The following is a 23270-nucleotide window of genomic DNA, read 5'->3' as shown; positions in this document are numbered from 1 at the left end:
ACTTCAATTTGGAACTTCGTTGACGTCATCTCTATGATCACTAAGGTTACAGACAACGGAAACTCGTGGTCAGGAAGAAGATCGTGCGGGCATCTGTTGTATACTCAACTCAGTGAATCCTGATCTTTTACTTTTTTAGACAAAAAGTACTTAACGGTGTTGAAGGATGGGAGAATTTAAAACCCACCCACTGGTTGCAGCTGCTTCTGTCATTGGTATGTTGTCCATCCCTCATGTTTTAAAACGTCCTCGTTTCCCAAAGAGGACCTGTATCATTTCCTCGCTTTCAAGTAGAGTTCTTTAGATTTTCATTTTCTTTAAGTCTTTGAAACCTGTTGTCTGGGGCAACTGCGGTTTTGGCTTACGTGAAAAACTACAGAGGCTCCAAAACTGCGCAGTCTGTAGTTCATTAGGGAACTTAAGCACCGGTCGTTTTTGAGGCAACGGCAACTTTAGCGACCGAAAGAGCCTGGGAAGAGAACAACGTCGTTCCCGCCAAAATATAAACGTTAAGCAGCTAGACGAGGTTTGCGGCGGCGACGTGGGTAGCAAACTCTGTTCGCTTTTAAGATAAGCTGTGTGAGAGCATGTCATCCTTCAGTGAGATGAGAAATCTGCTTCTTTTTTTGTACGATAGTAAAATCATCAGTGACGAAGAATTTTTGACCTTGTACGAAAGTCACAGTTCCAAGAATCCAGAATTCCCTTACAGCTCATACCCTGAGTTTGATTTCGACCAGATGGATGAATCAGAGTGTTTAGCGGAGTTCAGAGTGCGAAAACAGGACATAATGTTATTGGCAAATGTCCTTCAATTACCAGACACTATCCGCTGTCCACAAAGAACAACGTGTCACCGAACTGAAGGGCTTTGTATGCTTCTGAAGCGCTTCTCGTATCCATGTCGCTATTCAGACATGATTCATCGTTTCGCAAGACCAGTTCCTGAGATAAGTATGATTACCAATACAATGATGGATCATATTTTTTTGAGCCATGGTCATCGTATTTCACAATGGAATTTTGATATATTGAGTCCGCCAATGCTACAGGAGTATGCAGATGTTATTCATGCAAAAGGTGCACCTCTCAGCAACTGCTTTGGGTTTATTGATGGAACAGTCAGACCAATTTCTCGCCCAGGCCAACACCAAAGAATAGTGTACAATGGCCATAAACGTGTACATTCCCTCAAGTTTCAGTCCGTCACTCTACCAAATGGACTCATTGGAAATATGTATGGGCCTGTCGGTAAGTTATGTTCACTGGGATGCCATGAATATAAGCTGCCACATAAGGTTTCTTTAATTTATTAATTTTATTTATCCCTTTTTGTATGCAGAGGGGAGAAAACATGATGCAAGCATGTTAGTAAATTCCAATCTTCTCCAGGAATTGGAAAGGAATGCATTTTCCCCAACTGGCCAACCCATGAGTGTTTATGGTGATCCCGCCTATCCGCTGCGAATACACCTACAGGCCCCATTTCGCCATGGTGTCCTAACACCGATGATGGAACAATTCAATTTTGACATGAGTTCTGTTAGAGTAACGGTGGAGTGGCTCTTTGGTGACATCATCAACGACTTCAAGTTTTTGGATTTTAAGAAAAACCTGAAAATTGGAATGAGTAGTGTGGGAAAAATGTATCTTGTATGTGCACTTCTTAATAATGCTGTTACCTGCCTATATGGAAACAAAACCTCAGAGTTTTTTGGTCTAGACCCTCCATCATTGCAGTATTATTTTAGATAAATTCTCTCAAATAAACCGAGCAGAAATGAAGGCCATTTTAATTAAACACAAATTCATTAAGTACTTGAATTCTTCTTGGTGGTCAACAATGCAGAAGTGATCAAACTTTTAACAATAATAATGAATGAACTTGGTTTTTTTTTCGAATTCACAAAACGCAAGTAAATAATAAGACATCAATTTCAACAAATACCTGTCTTTTTTCTGAAACAAATAAACACTGACTTTCACATGTTCATACTTAGGGAAAATGTCATTCCTTCTTCTCAAGAAGCTTTTCAATAACCGACAGAATGGCTTGATTTGTTTGTTGTTGTTGCTGTAAGACAGTCACCATCACTCGCTGATTCTGCTCTTGCTCTAGTCTTCTTAGATCCAGCTCTTGTTGTCGTAATTCTCGCTCAGTCTTGACTTTCTCTTGCATGAATTCAACTAGTGGTTCGGTGCGAGCACTTCTCCGTTGGCGCTTCGGTTTCTCCACGCATTCGTCGCCATTCTCTGTTGACTTTCGCTTTTCCGTTTTGCTGTATCGCTCTAAAGCTTTCTGCCTTATGTCCTCTGCCTTGCTTTTATCTTCTTTTTGCTTTCTTGACTGAGCATCACCAACTTTGTTTAAGCTTTCTTCTTTCCCGACGAGTTCTTCTAGCAAAACATCTATTTCAGACATATCGTCCACGGATATTCCACTTGCAGTTTCTTCTTGATGCATCTTAGCCTTATACTTCTTCTGGAGAAGAACCCATCGGTCTCTTACTGCCCTCTTATCTTTGAGATGAAAACAGAGTGTCTTCACTTGATTTAACTTTTCTGTGATCGATTCCCACCTTTCTCCCCTGGCAACACTTCCTTTTTTGAATGAAAACAAATCGCTCGCCAGGATTTCTCGAAGCAAAATAACATCATGATCTTCAGTCCACTCCATAGCTCTAAAAGCAAAATACGACAATTCATCTATTTGACCGATGGTCGAGGAAAAATGTAAACTTGTTAAGATAAACATAAAAATATTTTCCGTTGAAATGTCTTCGAAAGACTCCATAGTTAAGCTTATTTTGCCTTTCCATCGGAGGCGGGCGCCGACATCTTCTGCTCAAAGCTACGAGAAATGAAAATGTCCGTGTGTTTATCTATATTTGAGTATACAGTTTGAACAACATGAAAGAAAATAATTCTAAAAAGGTAACAAGAGCAAAATAAAATGTTACAACAAGTTTGAGACAAGCTAGTGAGGGAAAAATACTCACGTTCTGGATACAACGCCAAAATGAAGATTCTCACGTTCGCGCGAAACGAAGGCGACTTGACAGACAACTCCAGAACGCCTACCGGAACAAAAAGTCACTTCCGGTCACCGTCGCCGTCGCAAAATAGCCTGGTGCTTAAGTTCTCTATTGTAAGCAAGCAATGACGACGATACGGACTAGCTGTTCCAAAAACTCGGCTGGCGAAAACTTAGGCCCGGTTCAGACGTCGTGCTTTTGCCGTGCCAAACTCAGTTAATTACAATTAGGCTCGTCTTTGGAAAGAAACACAACTCTGCTTCAGAAATCGGGCTAGAGTCGTACGAAATTAGGATTTATTGAAGAAAAATAACCATTTCTTCTCGAAACTGTCCGTGAGAACGCAATCCCATTAGCATAATTTAGGAATTCTTTTCTTGGTTCGGCGGAGGCGCGACGTTTCAATCGCTGTCGCACCGGAGTCGTGTAGCAGGGCAGAGCTTATCGAATTTAATTGCTCGCCGAACTTTATTAAAAGTTAATTCAGGCGCCTTGCCTCTGTCGTGCCTCGTCAGGAACCCAACGTCTGAACTGGGTCTTTGTCATCAAAGGCAAGTGGGCACCTCTGTTATGATGCACAAAACTTTATATGCATCTACCCTGAATGTCTAAAATCTCGATTTATATCACGAAATGATATTACTTCGTACCGACTAAGGAATTTTAACGGAATAAATTGGATTTTCCACAACCTCATGCTAACTATTTGAAGGGAATCTTTCCTTGTAGTGATGCTATGTTGTGGACCAGCCTTTCGCATGAAGTTCGATCAACAGCTTCCCTAAGCGAATTTAAAAGTACCTGTAAAATACGTCATCATAACTTTTAAAGTATTTTTATGCTACAAAATCTAAACATCACAATTTTAGCAGAACTTACAGTTTAAAAGACAAGAAAAGGACACTAGTCGTTGGTCATTGACTTTTTTAGATTTGGTGGTTCTGAAAAGAATCGGTGTGGCTCTGAAAAGAGCTGTTGTGGTGGTTTCTTGTACGCCCTCTGTCAAATGAAAAAGGAATACTGCTTTTAGAATACTAATGACCTTCCATAGAAAGTAACCAACGGAAATTTGCATATGTGCTTAACGGCACGTGCTCGATAACATGCGGGGCGCTTTCCATTTGACCAAAATTTTCGAGATTCCCGGTCTGAAATCGAATGGAGCGGGATAAGTTCAAGGATAACTTTTCGAAAATTTAGGAATACGTTGTAGTTGTGCCCTCTTGGTTGTGGTCGGACGCGTTCCGTTGGACGAGCGAAAATTTCAACATTTTGAATCGGTGATTTTTGTTGAATGGAAACGAAACAGGAGTTCGAATCTCCCTGTGCCGTGAATACACGGCATTCTAGAAATATTTCGTACTCTTAGATTATGCTGAAAGATTTTAGTGCGTGTAAATGAAGTTATCTATCTATCTATCTATCTATCTATCTATCTATCTATCTTGGCTCATTTCAGTTTTATTAGCGGGGTCTAATAATCCGTATGGAATACACTGACAAAGAAACAGCGCAGCCGAGAAATTGCGGCCTCAGGGCGATTGTTTTGAAGACGCCAAACTTCTCATGCGTCGTGCCTAATGAAAATGTTTACGGAGTAACTTGTCATTAATTGGGGGAAGAACTTTCCTTTCGAATATATTTGTGTTTCATCTTGTGTTCCATCTCATCTCGTTATTTTTTCCTCTTCGATCATTTATTCTCTTGCCGTCAAAACCCTGTCTCTTCCCAATCTCTTCCCTCCAAGAGAAATAATTATAAACAAGGACAGATGAAAACCAGTCCATATGGTTATCTCTAGCCTTTTTTTTTCAGTCCAACGTCTAATTAATTTTTTTTGTTTCAGCTTTGTTGTTATGCTTTGACAAAGGACAATGCGATTCAAGTAAGTTGACGTCATCTCTATGATCACTAAGGTTACAGACAACGGAAACTCGTGGTCAGGAAGAAGATCGTGCGGGCATCTGTTGTATACTCAACTCAGTGAATTCTGATCTTTTACTTTTTTAGACAAAAAGTACTTAACGGTGTTGAAGGATGGGAGAATTTAAAACCCACCAACTGGTTGCAGCTGCTTCTGTCATTGGTATGTTGTCCATCCCTCATGTTTTAAAACGTCCTCGTTTCCCAAAGAGGACCTGTATCATTTCCTCGCTTTCAAGTAGAGTTCTTTAGATTTTCGTTTTCTTTAAGTCTTTTAAACCTGTTGTCTGGGGCAACTGCGGTTTTGGCTTACGTGAAAAACTACAGAGGCTCCAAAACCGCGCAGTCTGTAGTTCATTGTAAGCAAGCAATGACGACGATACGGACTAGCTGTTCCAAAAACTCGGCTGGCGAAAACTTAGGCCCGGTTCAGACGTCGTGCTTTTGCCGTGCCAAACTCAGTTAATTACAATTAGGCTCGTCTTTGGAAAGAAACACAACTCTGCTTCAGAAATCGAGCTAGAGTCGTACGAAATTAGGATTTATTGAAGAAAAATAACCATTTCTTCTCGAAACTGTCCGTGAGAACGCAATCCCATTAGCATAATTTAGGAATTCTTTTCTTGGTTTGGCGGAGACGCGACGTTTCAATCGCTGTCGCACCGGAGTCGTGTAGCAGGACAGAGCTCATCGAATTTAATTGCTCGCCGAACTTTATTAAAAGTTAATTCAGGCGCCTTGCCTCTGTCGTGCCTCGTCAGGAACCCAACGTCTGAACTGGGTCTTTGTCATCAAAGGCAAGTGGGCACCTCTGTTATGATGCACAAAACTTTATATGCATCTACCCTGAATGTCTAAAATCTCGATTTATATCACGAAATGATATTACTTCGTACCGACTAGGGAATTTTAACGGAATAAATTGGATTTTCCACAACCTCATGCTAACTATTTGAAGGGAATCTTTCCTTGTAGTGGTGCTATGTTGTAGACCAGCCTTTCGCACGAAGTTCGATCAACAGCTTCCCTAAGCGAATTTAAAAGATGAAAACCAGTCCATATGGTTATCTCTAGCCTTTTTTTTTCAGTCCAACGTCTAATTAATTTTTTTTTTGTTTCAGCTTTGTTGTTATGCTTTGACAAAGGACAATGCGATTCAAGTAAGTTTCAAACCCAAACTGTTTCGGTTCAGTATGCAAATTCATTGTAAATCTATTCAGTTCATAATATAGTTGTTGTAGGTTCCGATATCAACGGTTCTTCAACTCAAAGTGTTCAGTGATAGTAATTACTAGAGGAAAGATATCGACTACAAACTTACCACCTACTCCCCGATCGATGATCTTCACAATGAATTTCAAGCACTAATCACGAGTCCAAAGTTAGAGAAAACTCAAGACTAAATTTCAAGTACGTACAATGCGACGTCACACAATTCTAAATAAGACCTTCATCAATTGACAAATTTCAAGACTTAGGCTATTTCATTTAAAAAGGGAAATCGCCTGCACATACACTTTTCCACCTACGTTGAGATTTGAGAAATCACCTCTAGAATTGTGCGTGCTGGGCATACAATGCACAGGTTGTCGACGTTTTGATCTGTTCACTTACACGTACAAGAGGTAATTGAGGCCGCGTCTACTTTACTTGACAGTCATAAAAAATTTTAACATTGGGAATGCTACCCAAACAGAGTCGTTTCGACTGATGGAAATATGTCAAGATTTATCTTTTTTGTCTTTTATTTTGTGCGTGTGTAAACTGTCAGGTTTGAAACATCTAAAAATGATGCTGCCAAAGTTCATAAAGTACAGTGAAGTATGTTTAAGAAAATGGAGCACATCCATTTTCAGAAAATGGACCTTATAGGGTACTAACCCTGATTTAAACAAGCAGTTATCTAAAACGCCGCCTTCCAAAGTTTTCTTAACAGTAAATGAAACAATCAATAGTTGTAATCAGGATTTAAAATGAAGTATGAAATTGAAGCGGAAAATATTAGAAAAGTGCTTTCCTACTTTGTTCTTCACCAGGTTGCAAATTACATAATACACGAGCAATGAGCTTGCGCGGGATTTCTGCTGTTATTGTGCCTGTGCATTCCCATTTTTGGCTTTCTATTTGCTCGCCCAATATGTAATGCCTGATTTGTGCTCGAAATGCAGCTTGTTGCGCAAGCTGAATGTAGTTTCTGGTATTGAGATATGGACGGACGGGACGAAGTTTTGGTCACGACTTCAAATTCAAATTTTATCCACTTGATAAACTATCAGATTTCCTTAGGTATGAGGATCCGCCGAGAGAATTGCGCTCTAGCTCTAGTTAAAACCGGCCACAAGTCAGTAATGGTTCGAGTTAATTAGATTCGAATGTATCAGTAAAAATTAGCAAGTATCTTCCTCTCGTAAAAGTTAGGAACTTGCTACTCCATTATGGACTCCTAGTGGCTCCTTCTTTACGGTATATCATCCAATAGGTTCACTCAATTTGGGTGGGAAATGAACTCAAAATTTTAACTTACCCTTTGTTTTCCCCATAGTTTGTCCTAATGGCATAACAAACATCACAGCTTCCAGTGGTAAGCTTGTATATCCCGAGTCAGGCACTTATGGTAAGAATGAGACCAAATGTTGGAGCATTACGGTTCCCGACACTTATGCCGGAATTTTCTATCGTTTTTCCAAGTAAGTTTTCTATGTCTACGCTATTCATTAATATGCGAACTCTGAGGCTCAGACTTCATTCCATGCTGCCATCAATCATTATCCTAACGGACATCTATAAGCAGAGACAAACAAAATCGCGAAGTTATTCCATAACAACTCGGAAATTACCTTTGAATGCTCGGAAATATGGTACTAGTTCCCGAAAGGATCTAAACATGATTGCCGGTGGCATTTAGCGGATTCTTTAAACGATGCATCTCCAGTCTCGTAGCTTGCATACTCTTGCAGGGAAGAGTCAACGAAAGAAAAATTGAAATGAGTTCCCAGCAACGTCATTGTTTTTTATTTGTTATTGGGAAGCCTAGGTTTTCTTCCTTCTGATCAGGAAAAGAGAACTAGAATAAAAAAAGAATATTTGGTGGATCAAACTGCATCTGATTGAGCTGTAACGCTTCAAGCACCTGGTGCAATTGGCTTTCGTATTTTAGTTTGATGTTATGATAATAACTGACAATAGTGCGGCTAATCATAATTATAATATAGTTATTAACATTTTTATCACACCGGAGATCCTTGCAATGCACTTGGCTCTCATTGGTGCAATTTATCCACGAATAGCACCCTTTTTTATTCACAATCGCATTTTTTCTCAGCCGATAAGAAAGCTTCACTAAAACGCAACAACCAATCAATCCCTCTCATATTTGTATCGCTTCTTTTTGCCAAATGAAAAAATGTAATTTAACGTAAAGGGCATCTAATTAGCTCACTATCTTATGCCCTTCTCCATCTTCTTATCTTCCTCGTAATAATTTTTTAGATTCTAATTTGTTGAAATAAAGGAAATAAAAAATACAAATACAAATACAAAATACAAACCAATCAGATTTCAAGGATTCTTTAACGTAACTCATCAATTTGTTGGAAAAGGACGACGTTGGCAACTTTTTACAAACCAGCTCAGTACTGGATCATTGAAATGTTTCTGCGGACTAAAAATTCCTGTGTTTGAGTGACTGAATTTTGCGTTTTTAAATTGCACCCAAAAACAAGTTAAAACTTATAAAAATTGCTCTTTACTCTGTTCATTTACCATTCTTAACCAGTCCATCCTTTGACGTGAATTTTTTAAGCCCAACACGGTCCGAAAACGGAAAAAGACATTATAGATAAGTTCGAAGTGATTGAAAAATATATTTATCTTCATTTTGTCTCTAAGGGTGGAAAGAAATGAAAGGTAACTATATCGGTTTGTCATATTTTATCCCAGGTTTGACGTAGAAATGTGCTCTGGTTGTAAGTGCGACTATCTTCAAACTCGAAATTCCTACAGCTACTTACACTTTCGGACTAAAGAGTGTGGACGATTTAGCTACAACTATTTACAAGGATATATCTACAACGTCGACTGGAGTGGTGGACTTTCCGACCATGTTAGTGGATCGACGCTCTATCTTCGTTTTGTGTCGGATGATACTGCACAATACACAGGATTTAGCTTAACCTTCATAGCTTTGTCCCAGTCTGGTGGGTAATAAATTTACAAAGAGGGTCTCAATAGGTTGATGGTATATAATGCCCGCCTTCAAGTAAAAAATCTAGCAAATCCGATGCTTTTGACACTCAACCTACCTCCAGCGGTTGAGTCTGTTGAGTTTGACTGAGCAGTGGCAGGGCATAAGCCCGACAGCCAGTCAGGCGAAACAGTGCGTTGTTGAAATAAGGTAAGAAGCCCCTTCCAACTAACGGGCAGACAACAATTTGAGGCTGAAGAGAGCAAATCTACTCTTCCCACCCCTGAGCTTTGGGTACACACAACCGCTGGTGACCCACCTTGGAGCCTGTAGGTTTTTGCAACCCCTCCTAAGCCTGCTGGTTTGGACTCTTCACCACCCTCCAACCACAGGGTGCTCACCCGATAGCTTACCTGTGGCAGGGCATGATCAATCTTGCAACATACCGTGCAGTGTGCAGGGATGTTTTTGCCCCTCATAGCAGACATAAATCCTAGATAACCTTTATTGACTTCGTGAACTAATTTTTTCATTTTTTAGTGGGTGATATAAACTATCTGAATGTAACCGAAGATGAAATCATTGAGTTTGGCACACCAAAAGTTGACTTTGAGAACTACCCATCAAGTTACGCAGAACAGTGGGTTTTAATCGTCCCTGAGGGTCGGAGGGTCCTGATAGACTTCGACGTATTTGAAATGGAAGACAGTGAGGATTGCAAAAATGACTATGTTGAGTTCCGTGAAGCATCCATCGTGGTTGGTGATCCTAAAACAATAATTGGCAATTTGGGCACAATCCTGACTAGTCGCCTGTGTGGAAGCATAAAGCCGAACTCGATATTGAGCCAAGGGAACATGGTTTGGGTTCAGTTCAGGAGTGACAGAAACTCGACTACTGTGTACAAGGGATTCAAAGCTTCGTTTAAAGCAGGTGTGTTGTAACAACGAGTTTTGCTATTTTATTACTTTTTTTCGTGACATCTTTCTCCTTTCTCCTTTCGTGACATCTAAAAATGATGCTGCCAAAGTTCATAAAGTACAGTGAAGTATGTTTAAGAAAATGGAGCACATCCATTTTCAGAAAATGGACCTTATAGGGTACTAACCCTGATTTAAACAAGCAGTTATCTAAAACGCCGCCTTCCAAAGTTTTCTTAACAGTAAATGAAACAATCAATAGTTGTAATCAGGATTTAAAATGAAGTATGAAATTGAAGCGGAAAATATTAGAAAAGTGCTTTCCTACTTTGTTCTTCACCAGGTTGCAAATTACATAATACACGAGCAATGAGCTTGCGCGGGATTTCTGCTGTTATTGTGCCTGTGCATTCCCATTTTTGGCTTTCTATTTGCTCGCCCAATATGTAATGCCTGATTTGTGCTCGAAATGCAGCTTGTTGCGCAAGCTGAATGTAGTTTCTGGTATTGAGATATGGACGGACGGGACGAAGTTTTGGTCACGACTTCAAATTCAAATTTTATCCACTTGATAAACTATCAGATTTCCTTAGGTATGAGGATCCGCCGAGAGAATTGCGCTCTAGCTCTAGTTAAAACCGGCCACAAGTCAGTAATGGTTCGAGTTAATTAGATTCGAATGTATCAGTAAAAATTAGCAAGTATCTTCCTCTCGTAAAAGTTAGGAACTTGCTACTCCATTATGGACTCCTAGTGGCTCCTTCTTTACGGTATATCATCCAATAGGTTCACTCAATTTGGGTGGGAAATGAACTCAAAATTTTAACTTACCCTTTGTTTTCCCCATAGTTTGTCCTAATGGCATAACAAACATCACAGCTTCCAGTGGTAAGCTTGTACATCTTTCTCCTTTGGAAAGTGCAATTCATTTGACTCTTGGTGAATAATCATCTGAGTGATTCACCACTGCCCAAGACAGCAGCACGACAATGTTTTAGATTTTTTGTTTGTTTTGTTGTTGCTTGTTTTTTAAGACCACTAACTTTTTTCCCCTTTCTACCTAACTAGGCATGAAAATGAATGATTGGTAAATTGTCCTAAAATCTATCTTTTTCATTATTTTAGGACAGGGAAGATTGTCTGTCAGCCGTCCAATGATACTTCTGTTTCTCTCAGCTCTGATCATGCGCTTATCAAAGAACAACTTGTTCTAGTCCCGTCAAGTGTATCCGGGAAATGTCTTTTGTTCGCCGAAGTTTTGAATCCTACACATCTAGCTAAACTCTGATTATGGACTGAAAATTGACGGACTTTGTAAAGTATTTCCTTGTGAAGATTTGTCTCGGAAATCTTTCTTAGCACATTTTTATTTCTCAGCGGATCGAATTTCTGTGTGTTGTTGTTTTATTTTTTCTACCTAGCAAAGTTTTTCAGATCAGTTTTCCTGGATCGATTTTATTTGTGTCCATAAATCAGTACGAAAAAAACGAAAATATGACAATAAACCCGGTTTGAAAGCTCTTAGACCAGAAAAAGCTTTAACAGCATGATAAGCAACTTTAAAATAATTTTATATCTATAAGTTATTTGTCAAGCGTGAGGTCAATATGGCTGGACATTGGCACAGTTCATCTTTGGCAGGAGACGAAGTCAAGATCTATATAAAGGGACAAAAAAGAACAAGGCTAGCATCCCGGCAGCCATCTTGACCCAAGCTTGGTTAATCTAGGATTTATCATATAGCAAACATGCATAAATTTAGTGCAAGAAAAAAAGAGGATTGAAAGTAAGACATTAAGCCGGTTTGAACGCGCTTAGACCAGGAAAAGCTTGAACAACATTATAAGCATCTTTGAAATAATACTCAAGAAAGGCTTGTTTATTTTCAAGCACTGGGAAACTCATATCACCTTGTTTATCAACTCTTATATTTTCAGGTTTTTACAGCATAATAAACGGCTCACGAAACTCGTTCATGTTTTCTTTGTTCTGATTGGTACCTGTCGCTTTTTACGACTCCACTGTCGACATTTCCCTAAAATTACGAACTTTGTAAATCCGCCAAGCAATTTTTTTCTTGCGCGGGATTTAAGTGGGCAATCCTGAGCAAGGAAGATCAGCCGATCATGCCAGGTCGGGTAGCCAATTAGAAGAAATGTTTCGCTTCTACTTTCCCACTGGCGCTTCTTGATAGCGCGCTTGTCCTCCCGGGCCCCCTGCACCTAAAAAGAAAATTGTAATTGAACGATATTTTAGTTGTCCAGTGCGCGCCATTCTCTTGTAAGCAATTAGGTTCTATTTAGGTTGAAAGAAAGTCTCGATATTTTCAACCCGCTTGGTCCGTACGTCATGACCTCGGACAAAGTATCCTCCGTCCGTCCCTCTCACTGAGTCAGTAAGTACATCTTATTCTCTGTGTAATATGTATCACATTTTGTGGGTGCAAACAAGATTGAGTTTAAATTTCTCTTCGGATCAGATCAACGGAAACAAATTCTCGTAGTCAGGATAATCAAATGATTTTTCTGTCTGGATTGATGGAAGTTAGGTTTGTAGGTATTTTATCCACAATATTTTTGAGTTCAACTCCAGCAGTCATATCGACGGTAATATTTGATTAGTTGCTACCCAGGAATATAAGTTGTCGAATGATTTTTTGAAACTTCTCTTGATTTTTCTCCACCATATCACTGCCTAAAAAAATACAAAATATTAGGAACCAGTGATTATTTATCTTGGAGGGGGGGGAGGGGTGGAGGGTACCCCCTCTTCTATGTCTAGTTTCTGTGTTCGAAACTATTTGTATGTAATTCCCTCAAGATTTTTTACTGCATATGGAGTACTGCTGCATGTGACAGAACTCCTCGAATAAGCACCGGTATCGGAGCGCTTATTCAGAGGGAGGCGGGGGAAATCAATTTAAAATAAAATTTTTTACCTTAGAGGGATAATTTGTACGTCTGAATTATGCCATGAAAAATTAATGGGAGAGCGCGCTTAAGTGCAAAATGTCAATTGACTTAGCTCGTCCATCGATTGAAGAAAAAACAAAGCAGACTGTAATGCTATTAGAGTACATGCGTGCTTACTTGAAAGGATTTATACGTGACGTTACGCGTTGTCACAATACTGTAAATTAAAGGTAAAAGTGTGAGAGAAGAAACTGAGTGGGGGATGTATGTATGGCGGCAAATACCCAACTTGCACAAATAAAAAGTCCCCTCCTCCCGCACGCCCCTACTCACCTGGGAAGCCTGCTCATTTCATTGAATGTTGAAAACGCTTACATTTTAAAAATAAACTAAAAAAGGTAGCCAGAGCAACTCTGGGATTTATCTTTCCCTTTGATGCGAACTAGCCAAGTCTAAAACTACAAGTCGTCTCGAGATTGCACGTATACACAGATTTTCCAAAAGGCTTTCGAGTGATTTATTGCAACACCTATTCAGTCTCCTCTACATTAATTCCGAAAACATTGGGCCCTGTTTATAATAATTTTTTTCTGGTTCAAAGAGCTCAGAAAATGATATATGAGGAGTAAAAAAATCCTTGCCAAACCGATGGTTTTGCCGCAAACCATGCCTGGTCTGACGATCACGCTATTGACTTTGAAAACGCTTTTGTCATTGATAAAGTCGTCTTAGAACACGAAAGACACTGTAAGTATGGGATACCATGGTATCCATCGAAGGGATATACTCACATAAAAGAAAAACCGACAGCTCTTCAGGCTAGCACTCCTAAAAAAAAAAAAAGGAAAATTACAAACAGACACTCCGTTCTTTTCAAACTTGATAGTACCTTGTGAAAAATGGTGTGATAAGGTCAATCTTGAATCATTCAAGTATAAATTTACATTCTAAAAAAAATTAGTTATTTCTATGCATTTGAGCTGGGAAAGGAAAGGAAGGAAACTCTTCGCGCTATTTCAAGAGGTTACTACAGATTATAAAAGTCAGAATATATAAGAAACAAATTACATCAATAATCAAAAGTAAAATGTGCACAGTGACCAAAGTAGCATAGCTTTCGAGTTGGCTACTGTCACGTATAATTAACTAGTGTATCTTAACATTTACACAAGACTTACTTTACTTTAATTCTATATTTACACTAACCAACGTATAAATACACGCTGTTGTAATCGTTACGGTGGCCAATTTACCACTTCAACTTTATCAGCCTTTATGTATTTATACACAATTAATATTTTAAACAAAGAGAATAGAGAAGTGAGTAAATAAATAAGTAAATAAATAAATAAAAATTTAATGAAGTTAAAAGAAGGAGAATTAATTTTTTTTATGATGAATCAAAAGAACAAAGACAAAGAACAAAGAAACTAAAGTAAGCTGAAGCAATGCATTCTAAGAAGCAGATTGCGAAGTTAGCAGATATAGCTTGAATTGTTTGAAGAAGCGATAATAACGTAATTTTTTTAGATGCAGTGGAATCAGTCTCCCATATTTTCGATGCAATGAAAGTAAAAGTTCATCGTGTCTGATTTATCATGACGGGTTTATTACGAATCATCTGAATGGCCTGCTCCCAGTTGGCTTGTTAGCTCAATTGGTAGAGCGCTGCACTAGTATCGCAGAGGTCAGTGGTTCGAATCCCGTACAGGCCTGATTTTTTTCAGGTCTGATTTTCGCTATTGCATATATAGCGCTCTCTACTGCGAGGATCGTGCATCATACGTATCTATAACCGCAGTTCAAAATATATGAACGTCATATATTCATCATATCTGATTTATCCTCACGGGTTTATTATGAATCAACTTAACGGCCTGCTCCCAGTTGGCTTGTTAGCTCAATTGGTAGAGCGCTACACTAGTATCACAGAGGTCAATGGTTCGAATCCCGTACAGGCCTGATTTTTTTCAGGTCTAATTTTCGCTATTGCATAAATAGCGCCCTCTTCTGCGAGGATCGTGCATCATACGTATCTATAACCGCAGTTCAAAATATATGAACTTCAAATATTTATCATATCTGAAAGTAAAAGTAGAAGCTCCATAATTATTATGTATTAGAGGCCCACGAAAGTTATGGTTAGAAACAAATCTAGGGTAATGGCTATGGAAGTTAGAAGCCAGAGGTAGATCTCCAGAAAAAATTGCTTGGATGCCTGTGGGACTGTTAATAATTTTATGAGCAAAGAGTGCTACTTTTAGTTTGAAAATATTATCAATTGTTAGGATATCCAATAAATTATAATAAGGCGTAGCATTCTCTCTACTGTGTGGAAACTTAAAGCAGTAGTAAATTTCGAAGTTCTACTTGGTACTCAGTTGATGAAATTACAACACGTTGCTCTTTGATGCGACCAAAAGCAAAGCTGAGAAGCAGAGGAGAGACTGTGGGCTGGAAACGAACAATGTTCCTTGTCCTGTAAAAATCAAAACATTCAAAAATAATTATCAGAGTGTAATTCTTTAACCAATCTCAAGGTACAATATCCTCTACTTTTGAAGTATCTGGCCAACATGTCATTAGAGAGTTTTAGACCACGTTCGGTGTGTTAACTACAAACTGAAACTGCGGTTAGCGGATTTAGGTTTGAAGTTAGAAATTTCGAGATTTTCAGCCTTTCAAACCGACCTTAGCTTTCAACTGAAATAAAGCAACATGTCAAGGCAAGTCAAGCGATGAAAATAAAAATTGAATCCTTCACGAATTTTGCCTGGATCACTTCCCATTTCAGAAAAGCTGGGAGAATCTAGAAATAGCCGAGTTCGTGACGAAAAATTCTCTCGCCTTGACAATTTCTGCGCTTTCTATCCATTCCTCACGAAAACGTGATATATACAAGCCACAAACGTGATGTTCAAGAAATGCCAGTTGCCTGAAATAGCTGAATGAGGATTCCTCTCGGCATAAACCCAAAATGGGAGTCAGGGGGGTAAAGTAAGTCAGTCTCTTAGCTTGATCATTGCGTAAGTTCTCCTTTTCAGCCGCAAGAGAGTGAGAAGGTTAGCATAGAGCCCTCTTGCAGGCTACAAAACTATAAAACTACAAAAAAGAATAGCAAATACAGAGGCGTACCGTCGCCACGAGGGGTTTTTAATACTTCACCTTCGTTAAAGGTTGCTTCGAATCCCTTGTACACTGCAGTAGAGTTGCTGTTACTCTTGAACTGAACCCAGACTATATTCCCTTGACTCTGTATCGAGCTCTGCTTTGTACTTCCACACAGGCGATTGGTCAATATAGGACCGTACTGGCCAGATATTGATTTTGGATCACCAAGAACAACGTATGCTTCACGGAACTCAACGTAGTCATTTTTGCAGTCCTTGCTGTCCTCCAGATTAAAGCAGACAAAGTCCATCTGGACCTGCCTTCCCTCAGGAACAGTTAAAAACCATTGTTCTTTGTAATTTGAAGGGTAGTCATCGACGCCGCCCTTTGGTGTGCCAAAAGAAATGGTTTCGTCTTCGGTTGCATTAAGATAGTTTGTCTCCCTCTGCAGGGTGAAAGATATTTTTTTAATGTTTGAAAGTCAGACAAAATGAAGAAACGCTTGTTTTCATCCTAATTTGAAACAGTAATGCGAATGTAAAAAAATTTATTGCTACATGACAGATTTCTGACCGAGGAGGTAAGCGCAAAGTGTCCGATATTTTCAAATTTGCTGCAAATCTTTAAGGGAGTAAATCTTGATTTGTTTCGTTTGTTTTTTCTTGTCACTTTAGCTATACTCCCAATCAGAAACTTTTTTCGGTGTTTCAATGGACTAATAATTAAAAAACAACAACAACAACAAGAAAACAGAAGACGATGGGAATTTCTTTATGCAATTTTCGTGGACGTTAGGTCAGCCTCACGACTTCGTGTGCTAGTTCCAGTTCTCTTCGCTTGTGTTTAGAAAGCGGACTATGATTATGGGCTACAAGATAATTTTCCCAAAACTCTTACTCATTCCCCCTCTATTTTTTTGGTATTATTTTGGGTGACTCTGGATGCATGTAGTAGAAAACCAATATTCATTTGCTTTGCGTTTTTTTTTTTTTTCACACCAATTCTTCATAGTTTCTGGTGCCAATACTTCCTTTGTATGTTCTTGTTTTGTCGCATATTTTCTTTCGTTATGCTTTCCGTGGCTTAATTGTACCGTTTTTGATTAGTTAGCTTGTGTTTTTGTTTTGGTAACTTTACTACTTACCAACGCTAGAACCACCAATAAAGGTGAGATTGAATCCGCTGTAATGTTCAGTGTCATCCGACACGAAACGAATGTAGGCTGTCGATCCCGAAACAGCAAAGGCAATTCCACCACTCCAATCGACGAACCAGAGGTACTCGTATAAATAGTTGTAACTGTATCGTCCACATGATTTGAACTGCAAGTGTAAACTATTGTAGGTGTTACCACTCTGGAAATGGTCACATTTACAATTCTCGCATTTTTCAATGTCGAACCTGATAGAAAAAAAAATATACAAACAGTTATAATCAGCTTTCTGTCGACATCGGTAAATAGGGGACCATTCATTATTTATCGTTTGGGGGAGAAAAGGTGGAGGGGAGAAAAGGTGTGGGGGGGGGGGTGTGGTGAGTGGGAAGGAAGGATTCAAGAGGGATCACGTGGTTTTTAGGGGAAACGGAAGTTAGATCAGTCGTCGCCAACAGATTATAAGAGGAGACTGCAACAAATTGACTGCTAATTTTTTAGCTGGTCAACGACGATAAACTTACTTGTAAAAACGAAAACCAATGTCTGCATAAGTGTCAGGAACTTCAATTTTCCAGCACTTGGTCTCATTCACGCCATAATTACCTGACGTGGGATACATGAGGCTACCACTAGACGCTGTGATGTTTATTATACCATCGGGACAAACTGTTTAGGAAAGAAAATGTGGAAAAAAATACTTATTCCCGATATCAAATATTGCCATCTGCTTTGCAGCCTGTAACTTGAGTCGATAAACGTAATTTATTCCAGCCGATTTTAGATAACTCTCTGCATCTTTCAGTAAAGGAAAATAATTTTTTTTATCCATCCCCTGAGATTTACACGCTGAAAAGACGTGAAATGAATATTTATTCACGAGCTGGTCGAAGAGTCAATTAAATGACTCACATCGCACTTTTCAAGTGTGAGGAAAACGATTCGTCCAATCAGGAGCCGCGGAAGATAGACAGCCAAATTTAGCCAAAAACGAAAAAAAGAAAACTCCTGAACGACACACAAGCTATGAATAAAAGCAATAAAAAAAAAGATTCAAATATAAATATCGAGAGACAATGGGGCATTCATAGCAAGATGGTCATTATTTTATTTTATTTATTTTATTTTATCAGATTCGCCGACAGGCAGGGACACCACAAAGGCTTGCGCCAATTACTGCGGGCCCAGTAAACCCACTCATCCCACCCCAGGGGAGGACATCCATGACAGTAATCTCGTGCGTGGGAAATTAACGTCTCCTGCCCCTAACCCTGCAGGAGACGGGACCTCCATTTATTCGTCCCTATCCGAGAAGACTAGAATATCTAACCATTTCTTGATGTTATAGAAAGGTAGCATATTCTCCTCATTTATTTTAAGACCTTGAGTGTTGGTCCGGCCGGGTCTCGAACCCTCGACCTCCCTTACAACAGTCCAGCGCTCTATCCATTAGCTGTATTAAATATGTATGCGAGAAGTTTATCGCGGAACACATGTACAGTTCGATAACTAACTTTTCTTGCATGTGTGAAAAGCGTTTGGCTTTATCGATTGTAATCTGATATAAAGAGAACCCCCTTAAACATCAGAATTTCACATCGTTTTATTTCAGACTCAAACCCTCAGCTTGATTATTAAGATTGGTTTGTGCACGGAACTTACTTGAATCACATGTTCCTTCTTTGAGGAGAAGCGTCAGAACTGCAACAGGACAAAACGAAAGTGATACTACGCGTTAAAAAATTAGAAGTATATTTTTCCCTTCGCGTTTATAGCTATCGAGCGTTGACAAGTGTTAAGTGATTGTTGGGATTGCATCCGTCAACTGAGCGGGAGAATGAAAGCTAACGGAGAAGTCGACAGCTGACACAAATCAGTGAAAACCTAAACTACTTTATATCACATTAATATTATAATATATTTATGTTTGAAGACAGGGAGGGCGAAAATGGACAGACTACCAGAAAACCAGGCTAACATTATTATTTAGAGGGAGACATCCTAGTAGAAAATGATTTTTCAAATTGTGGCGTTAAAATGCACTAGTTAGCCAGCAAAAAATTGTGAACCAAGTTTTGACGATGATATAAAAACTTTAAAACCGAGACACAAACAAAAATTCTCGTCAGTGCAGTTAATTATTTACATCCTGTAGAAAGTAGCAAGCTGCAGAAGAATTAACTGATTTATCGCAAACATATGACAAAAAACTGAAAACGTAACAAGAAACTTTTTAGATAAAAATGCGTCGATTGAAGACATTGTTGCTTTAATGCAAATAAACAAGCTACTCTCGCTCGCTTTACCACTTGCGCCAGCTTTCTCAACTCACAAAGTTTCTGTAAATAATTGTCTTTAATGCGTTATCGTTGTCCTAGTATACTACATGTTCAGCCCTTTGTTACTTTTTAATTAGATAGCACTTGTGTCACGCCAACTAATTTGCGCCTGTTGTTGCTATTGCTATAGATGCTGCATGCTCTGATCCAAGCTATCGTCAGAGGATTGCTTATAAATTATCCTACAATGCGTTTTGACCCTCATAAACTCGCCTTAATCCGGTAATAAATCAAGTTGAAATGTCAGGAAGCTATATTGCGCAAGAAAACACTAACGGTAACAGATATTTCGTGTTGAACTTTGTTCCCGGCAGCTACATATGACAGGTAGGGATGAATTTGGCGTCCCGATAATTATGCGACTCACATTGTATTCATCTCAAGATTTATCCGGGAAATCGGCTTAATTCTCATCGCTCGCTATCTGAATTCGGTAACGGCGTCACAGGAAGAAATAATGGTTTATCGCGATCGCAGCCCCCTTGCTTCTGGCTTAATCGTGTTAGTTTTGCAAAAATTTAAAGTACTGACCTGTAAACCATAGAACATGAACCAATTCGGTCTGCCTTCTTTTAGCCCCAAACACCATGACTTGTTTGCGAAGGTGAGTTGAACTGAATTGTCAGCGAAAAAGGCTGTTCCTTCTTTCCTTATTTTGCTGTCGACTCGAAGCAATAAGTGGCGAACACTGAACTATCCGAGCATTAAAGGCGTTCTCTGTAACCAAACGACCAGAAAAAACATCTGATCTATTTTGGAAGCTACAGTGGTTTTGGCAGGTCTAAACAATTACTCACGAATCAAAAAAAATTATTTTCATTTACACGTTATCTATGCATGTTACGCATAACAGCAATGCAAGATGAATTAGACTTTTTCTGGTTCATATTCGCGTCTCAACCTTCCAATTGTTTTGACAGGTCTTAATACTCACCATAGTTAGTATGCACTTACTCACGAATTAAAAAAATTCTTTTCATTCGAATGTTATGTCTGCATGATGTTAAGCGCAACATTAGTGTAAGATGAATTTTTTTTCGGTTAATAGAGGTTTTGCATGGCAGCCATGTTGCATGGCAGGAACAATGAAAATATTTTTTCCTATGGGAAAAATAATCTATTGTTCCTGCCATGCAACATGGCTGCTGTGCAGAACCTTTATAGTCGCATCTTAACCATCCGATTGTGAACATAATTTGTTTTACATGTAACGACTGTTTCTAAAATAATCAAGTTTGAGGTTACAATTTGTTGTATAGATTTTCCCCAGTCCATCTTGTGTAGCATATGACTTTTCGTTGCCAGGAAAATTGTGGTCTCAGAAAAAATTTGTCCGGCGCCATCTCTGCAGTTCTCTCTCGAACAAAAGGCAAGATTTTATTCTTCATTATGCAAACAGTCTCTTGGATAAAGATAACAATAGCGAAAATAGTATATTCCCTGTGGGATCACGGCTTTGTTTTAGAAAAGTAGAGTTTGCACGGAAATCTTTCCTGAACTCGTGTTCAAACTGCTAAGAGAGTGTCTTTATTTCGCGACAAAGAAAGACCCTTGTTAGCCCATACTAATCGGAAACACAAGTTCTTAGTCCTTTAAGTAATCTATTTTTTCCGCTATTGTCTTCCCTTATGAAAGAGCTGCATGCGTGATAGAAATGATGTTGTATGCAAATCTTTGAAGTACTCATTGATGTTGTAAAGCCTTACAAGAAAAATGTAAACAACTATGAATTCATAACTGCGTTTCGAATTGACGATGTTTAGTTTTTTAAGTGCGCGAGAAAAAGCCTTCTTGGCCTCGCTATTGTTCTAATAATCCTTATGTTTTTACACCTGCCGACTAGGCCAGGAACGGTGATTCACATTAGTATGAAAGAAAAATGTTTAAGCCCACCATTTAACAAAGAAGTATCTGAGTCGTGGCAAAATCTTGTTTTTGATTTCATTCCTTCGAACCCTTGTTTTTCAAAACAAAGAGATGCGTTGAAATGACTTGTAGTATTAAACCTTTTGTTTCTTAGTATCTCAGTAGCGACTATTAAGCAAATTAACATCAGCATGTGGCAAGCACTCCCTCCGCCATTTAGGGCCCAATCCAGACTTGAGAGCAATTACCGCCTTAAAATGTTTCAAAAACAAAATACATACATTAGATTTAGTGACACTAATGGATAATGGATGCAAGTGCTGTCATCTTTGTAATTCATAGATACATTTGTCATACTGTAAATATTGATATCATTTATACTTACGCTTATATTTAAATATTTTTACCTTAATTTATATTTATTTATGTTGTATCCCCTAATTAGTGTCCCATAATTAGCACAAGTTTCTAACCTAAGCTAGGAGGTTTCTTTAGACACCTTAATAAAGTTTTTTTTTCTTTGCATCATTATCATGTCTTTTCAAAGTAAAGCTAGCAATTGTAAACGATAATTACATACTGGGAAACGTTTTGTAAGTAACATAGAATATAATGATGTAAGAAAGGGGATCCAGACATAATTTAACACTGAGATTTGTAAAAAAACTTTCTCCTCGAAACCAGAATTTAGGGAGGCTATAAACTTTTTCAGCCTCTTCCCTGGGCTTTCAATGAAAACATAAAACATACCGGTACAGAGCGATAAGGGCCATGCGAAGGGACTGGGGATGAGCGTTCTCTTCCTCTCCGAACCCCGGTGTTTTTTCTTTTCCTTTCTCTTATTTCCAGTAAATAGGCTTAGTTCTAGACCGTAAAAAATGCCTACATTTGGTGGAGTCCTGCTGACCATAATATGACTTGGCATTACCAAAGAATGGCAAATTATCAAGTAATTATTAAGTTAAACGCTGCATTGTCGAACACTTTCCTCTATCGATAGATAGCTATATATCAAACGAACTAATCTGATAGGGTTCGAATTCATGTCCCTCAAATATAGATATGGCGTTGCTGCCATGTTATGTGCTAACCCTACTTGTTTTATCATTCTCTATTGCTCTACTTATCTATTAACGTATCTGTTTATTTTCCATTTATTTCTCAGGCATCGTGTTTTGCCACTTTATTTATTTACATTTTAAAATGCAGTAAATGGAAAAAAAAAAATAAAAAGCAAAAAAAACAAAGAAAAAAAAAAAACAACAACAACAGCCTCCTGTTGTGCGGGAGGTCGAGGGATCAAGCCCCGGCCGGACCAACACTCAGGGTCTTAAAATAACTGAGGAGAATTTGCTACCTTTCTATAATATCACGAAATGGATAGATATTCTAGTCCGGCTCAGATAAGTACGAATAAACCGTAGGCCCCGTCTCCTGCAGGGTTAGTGGTAGGAGACGTTGATTTCCCACGCACGAGATTACTGTGTAGTGGATGTCTTGGGGTGGGATGGGTGGGTTTACTGGGCCCGCAGTAATTGGCGCAAGCTGTTGCGGTGTCCCTGCATGTCGGCGAATATAATAAATTAAAAAAAATTAAATAAAAACAACAACGACAGCAACAACAACAAAACAAGGAACGAAAAGATAAAATTTTTAACCCTATAGTGGGTTTCATCTTTTTCTCGAGTTGAGTGTTCTACGGTGCAAGCGGCTTTACGGTCGAGTCTTTTCAAGAAATTTTCAAAGTAAGGTCGATATTCTCTCTAAGGTAATCAAATATCTTCGGAGAACACACTCGTTTTGTAAAAATTGCAGTAAGATGTTGACA

General features: G+C 38.8%; 4 protein-coding genes across 6 annotated transcripts in view; 2 read left to right on the top strand and 2 right to left on the bottom strand.

The window, feature by feature from the left end:
- LOC148723263 (ovochymase-2-like) overlaps nucleotides 1-12035 on the top strand; it is a 28606-nt gene extending 16571 nt beyond the window's left edge. The window contains exons 2-9 of one of the 3 annotated variants that reach the window (XM_088733368.1): nucleotides 4882-4920; nucleotides 5046-5121; nucleotides 6080-6118; nucleotides 7501-7645; nucleotides 8898-9154; nucleotides 9682-10074; nucleotides 10911-10949; nucleotides 11187-12035. In XM_088733368.1, the coding sequence (XP_088589494.1) occupies nucleotides 5073-5121; nucleotides 6080-6118; nucleotides 7501-7645; nucleotides 8898-9154; nucleotides 9682-10074; nucleotides 10911-10949; nucleotides 11187-11275 (1011 nt within the window). In that variant the 5' untranslated portion in view covers nucleotides 4882-4920; nucleotides 5046-5072 and the 3' untranslated portion in view covers nucleotides 11276-12035. Of the gene's footprint in view, nucleotides 1-4881; nucleotides 4921-4969; nucleotides 5122-6079; nucleotides 6119-7500; nucleotides 7646-8897; nucleotides 9155-9681; nucleotides 10075-10910; nucleotides 10950-11186 lie in introns of those variants that run through there. The other 2 variants (XM_088733367.1, XM_088733369.1) reach the window with 2 other exon arrangements.
- On the top strand, nucleotides 414-1872 carry LOC148723265 (uncharacterized). Its single transcript, XM_088733388.1, has 2 exons — nucleotides 414-1251; nucleotides 1343-1872. The coding sequence occupies exons 1-2, from the start codon at nucleotides 588-590 to the stop codon at nucleotides 1753-1755; spliced, it is 1077 nt and encodes a 358-aa protein (XP_088589514.1). The 5' UTR covers nucleotides 414-587; the 3' UTR covers nucleotides 1756-1872.
- Nucleotides 1770-2790, bottom strand: LOC148723264 (uncharacterized). The gene has a single exon (XM_088733382.1). The coding sequence runs from the start codon at nucleotides 2753-2755 to the stop codon at nucleotides 2009-2011; it is 747 nt and encodes a 248-aa protein (XP_088589508.1). The 5' UTR covers nucleotides 2756-2790; the 3' UTR covers nucleotides 1770-2008.
- Nucleotides 11811-20421, bottom strand: LOC148723262 (tolloid-like protein 2). The gene is made up of 7 exons (XM_088733381.1): nucleotides 20108-20421; nucleotides 18900-18938; nucleotides 17762-17906; nucleotides 17225-17485; nucleotides 16139-16527; nucleotides 13765-15452; nucleotides 11811-12283 (listed from the first exon to the last, which is right to left on the bottom strand). Exons 1-6 carry the CDS (start codon nucleotides 20163-20165, stop codon nucleotides 15364-15366), a joined length of 981 nt encoding a protein of 326 aa, XP_088589507.1. The 5' UTR covers nucleotides 20166-20421; the 3' UTR covers nucleotides 11811-12283; nucleotides 13765-15363.
- Nucleotides 20422-23270: the final 2849 nt, after the last annotated feature.

The sequence above is a fragment of the Stylophora pistillata genome, chromosome 9 (genome assembly GCF_964205215.1).
Source record: "Stylophora pistillata chromosome 9, jaStyPist1.2, whole genome shotgun sequence".
NCBI lineage: Eukaryota > Metazoa > Cnidaria > Anthozoa > Scleractinia > Pocilloporidae > Stylophora > Stylophora pistillata.
The sequence above is the reverse complement of the archived record's forward strand: the minus strand, read 5'-3'. Positions and strand labels throughout refer to the sequence as shown.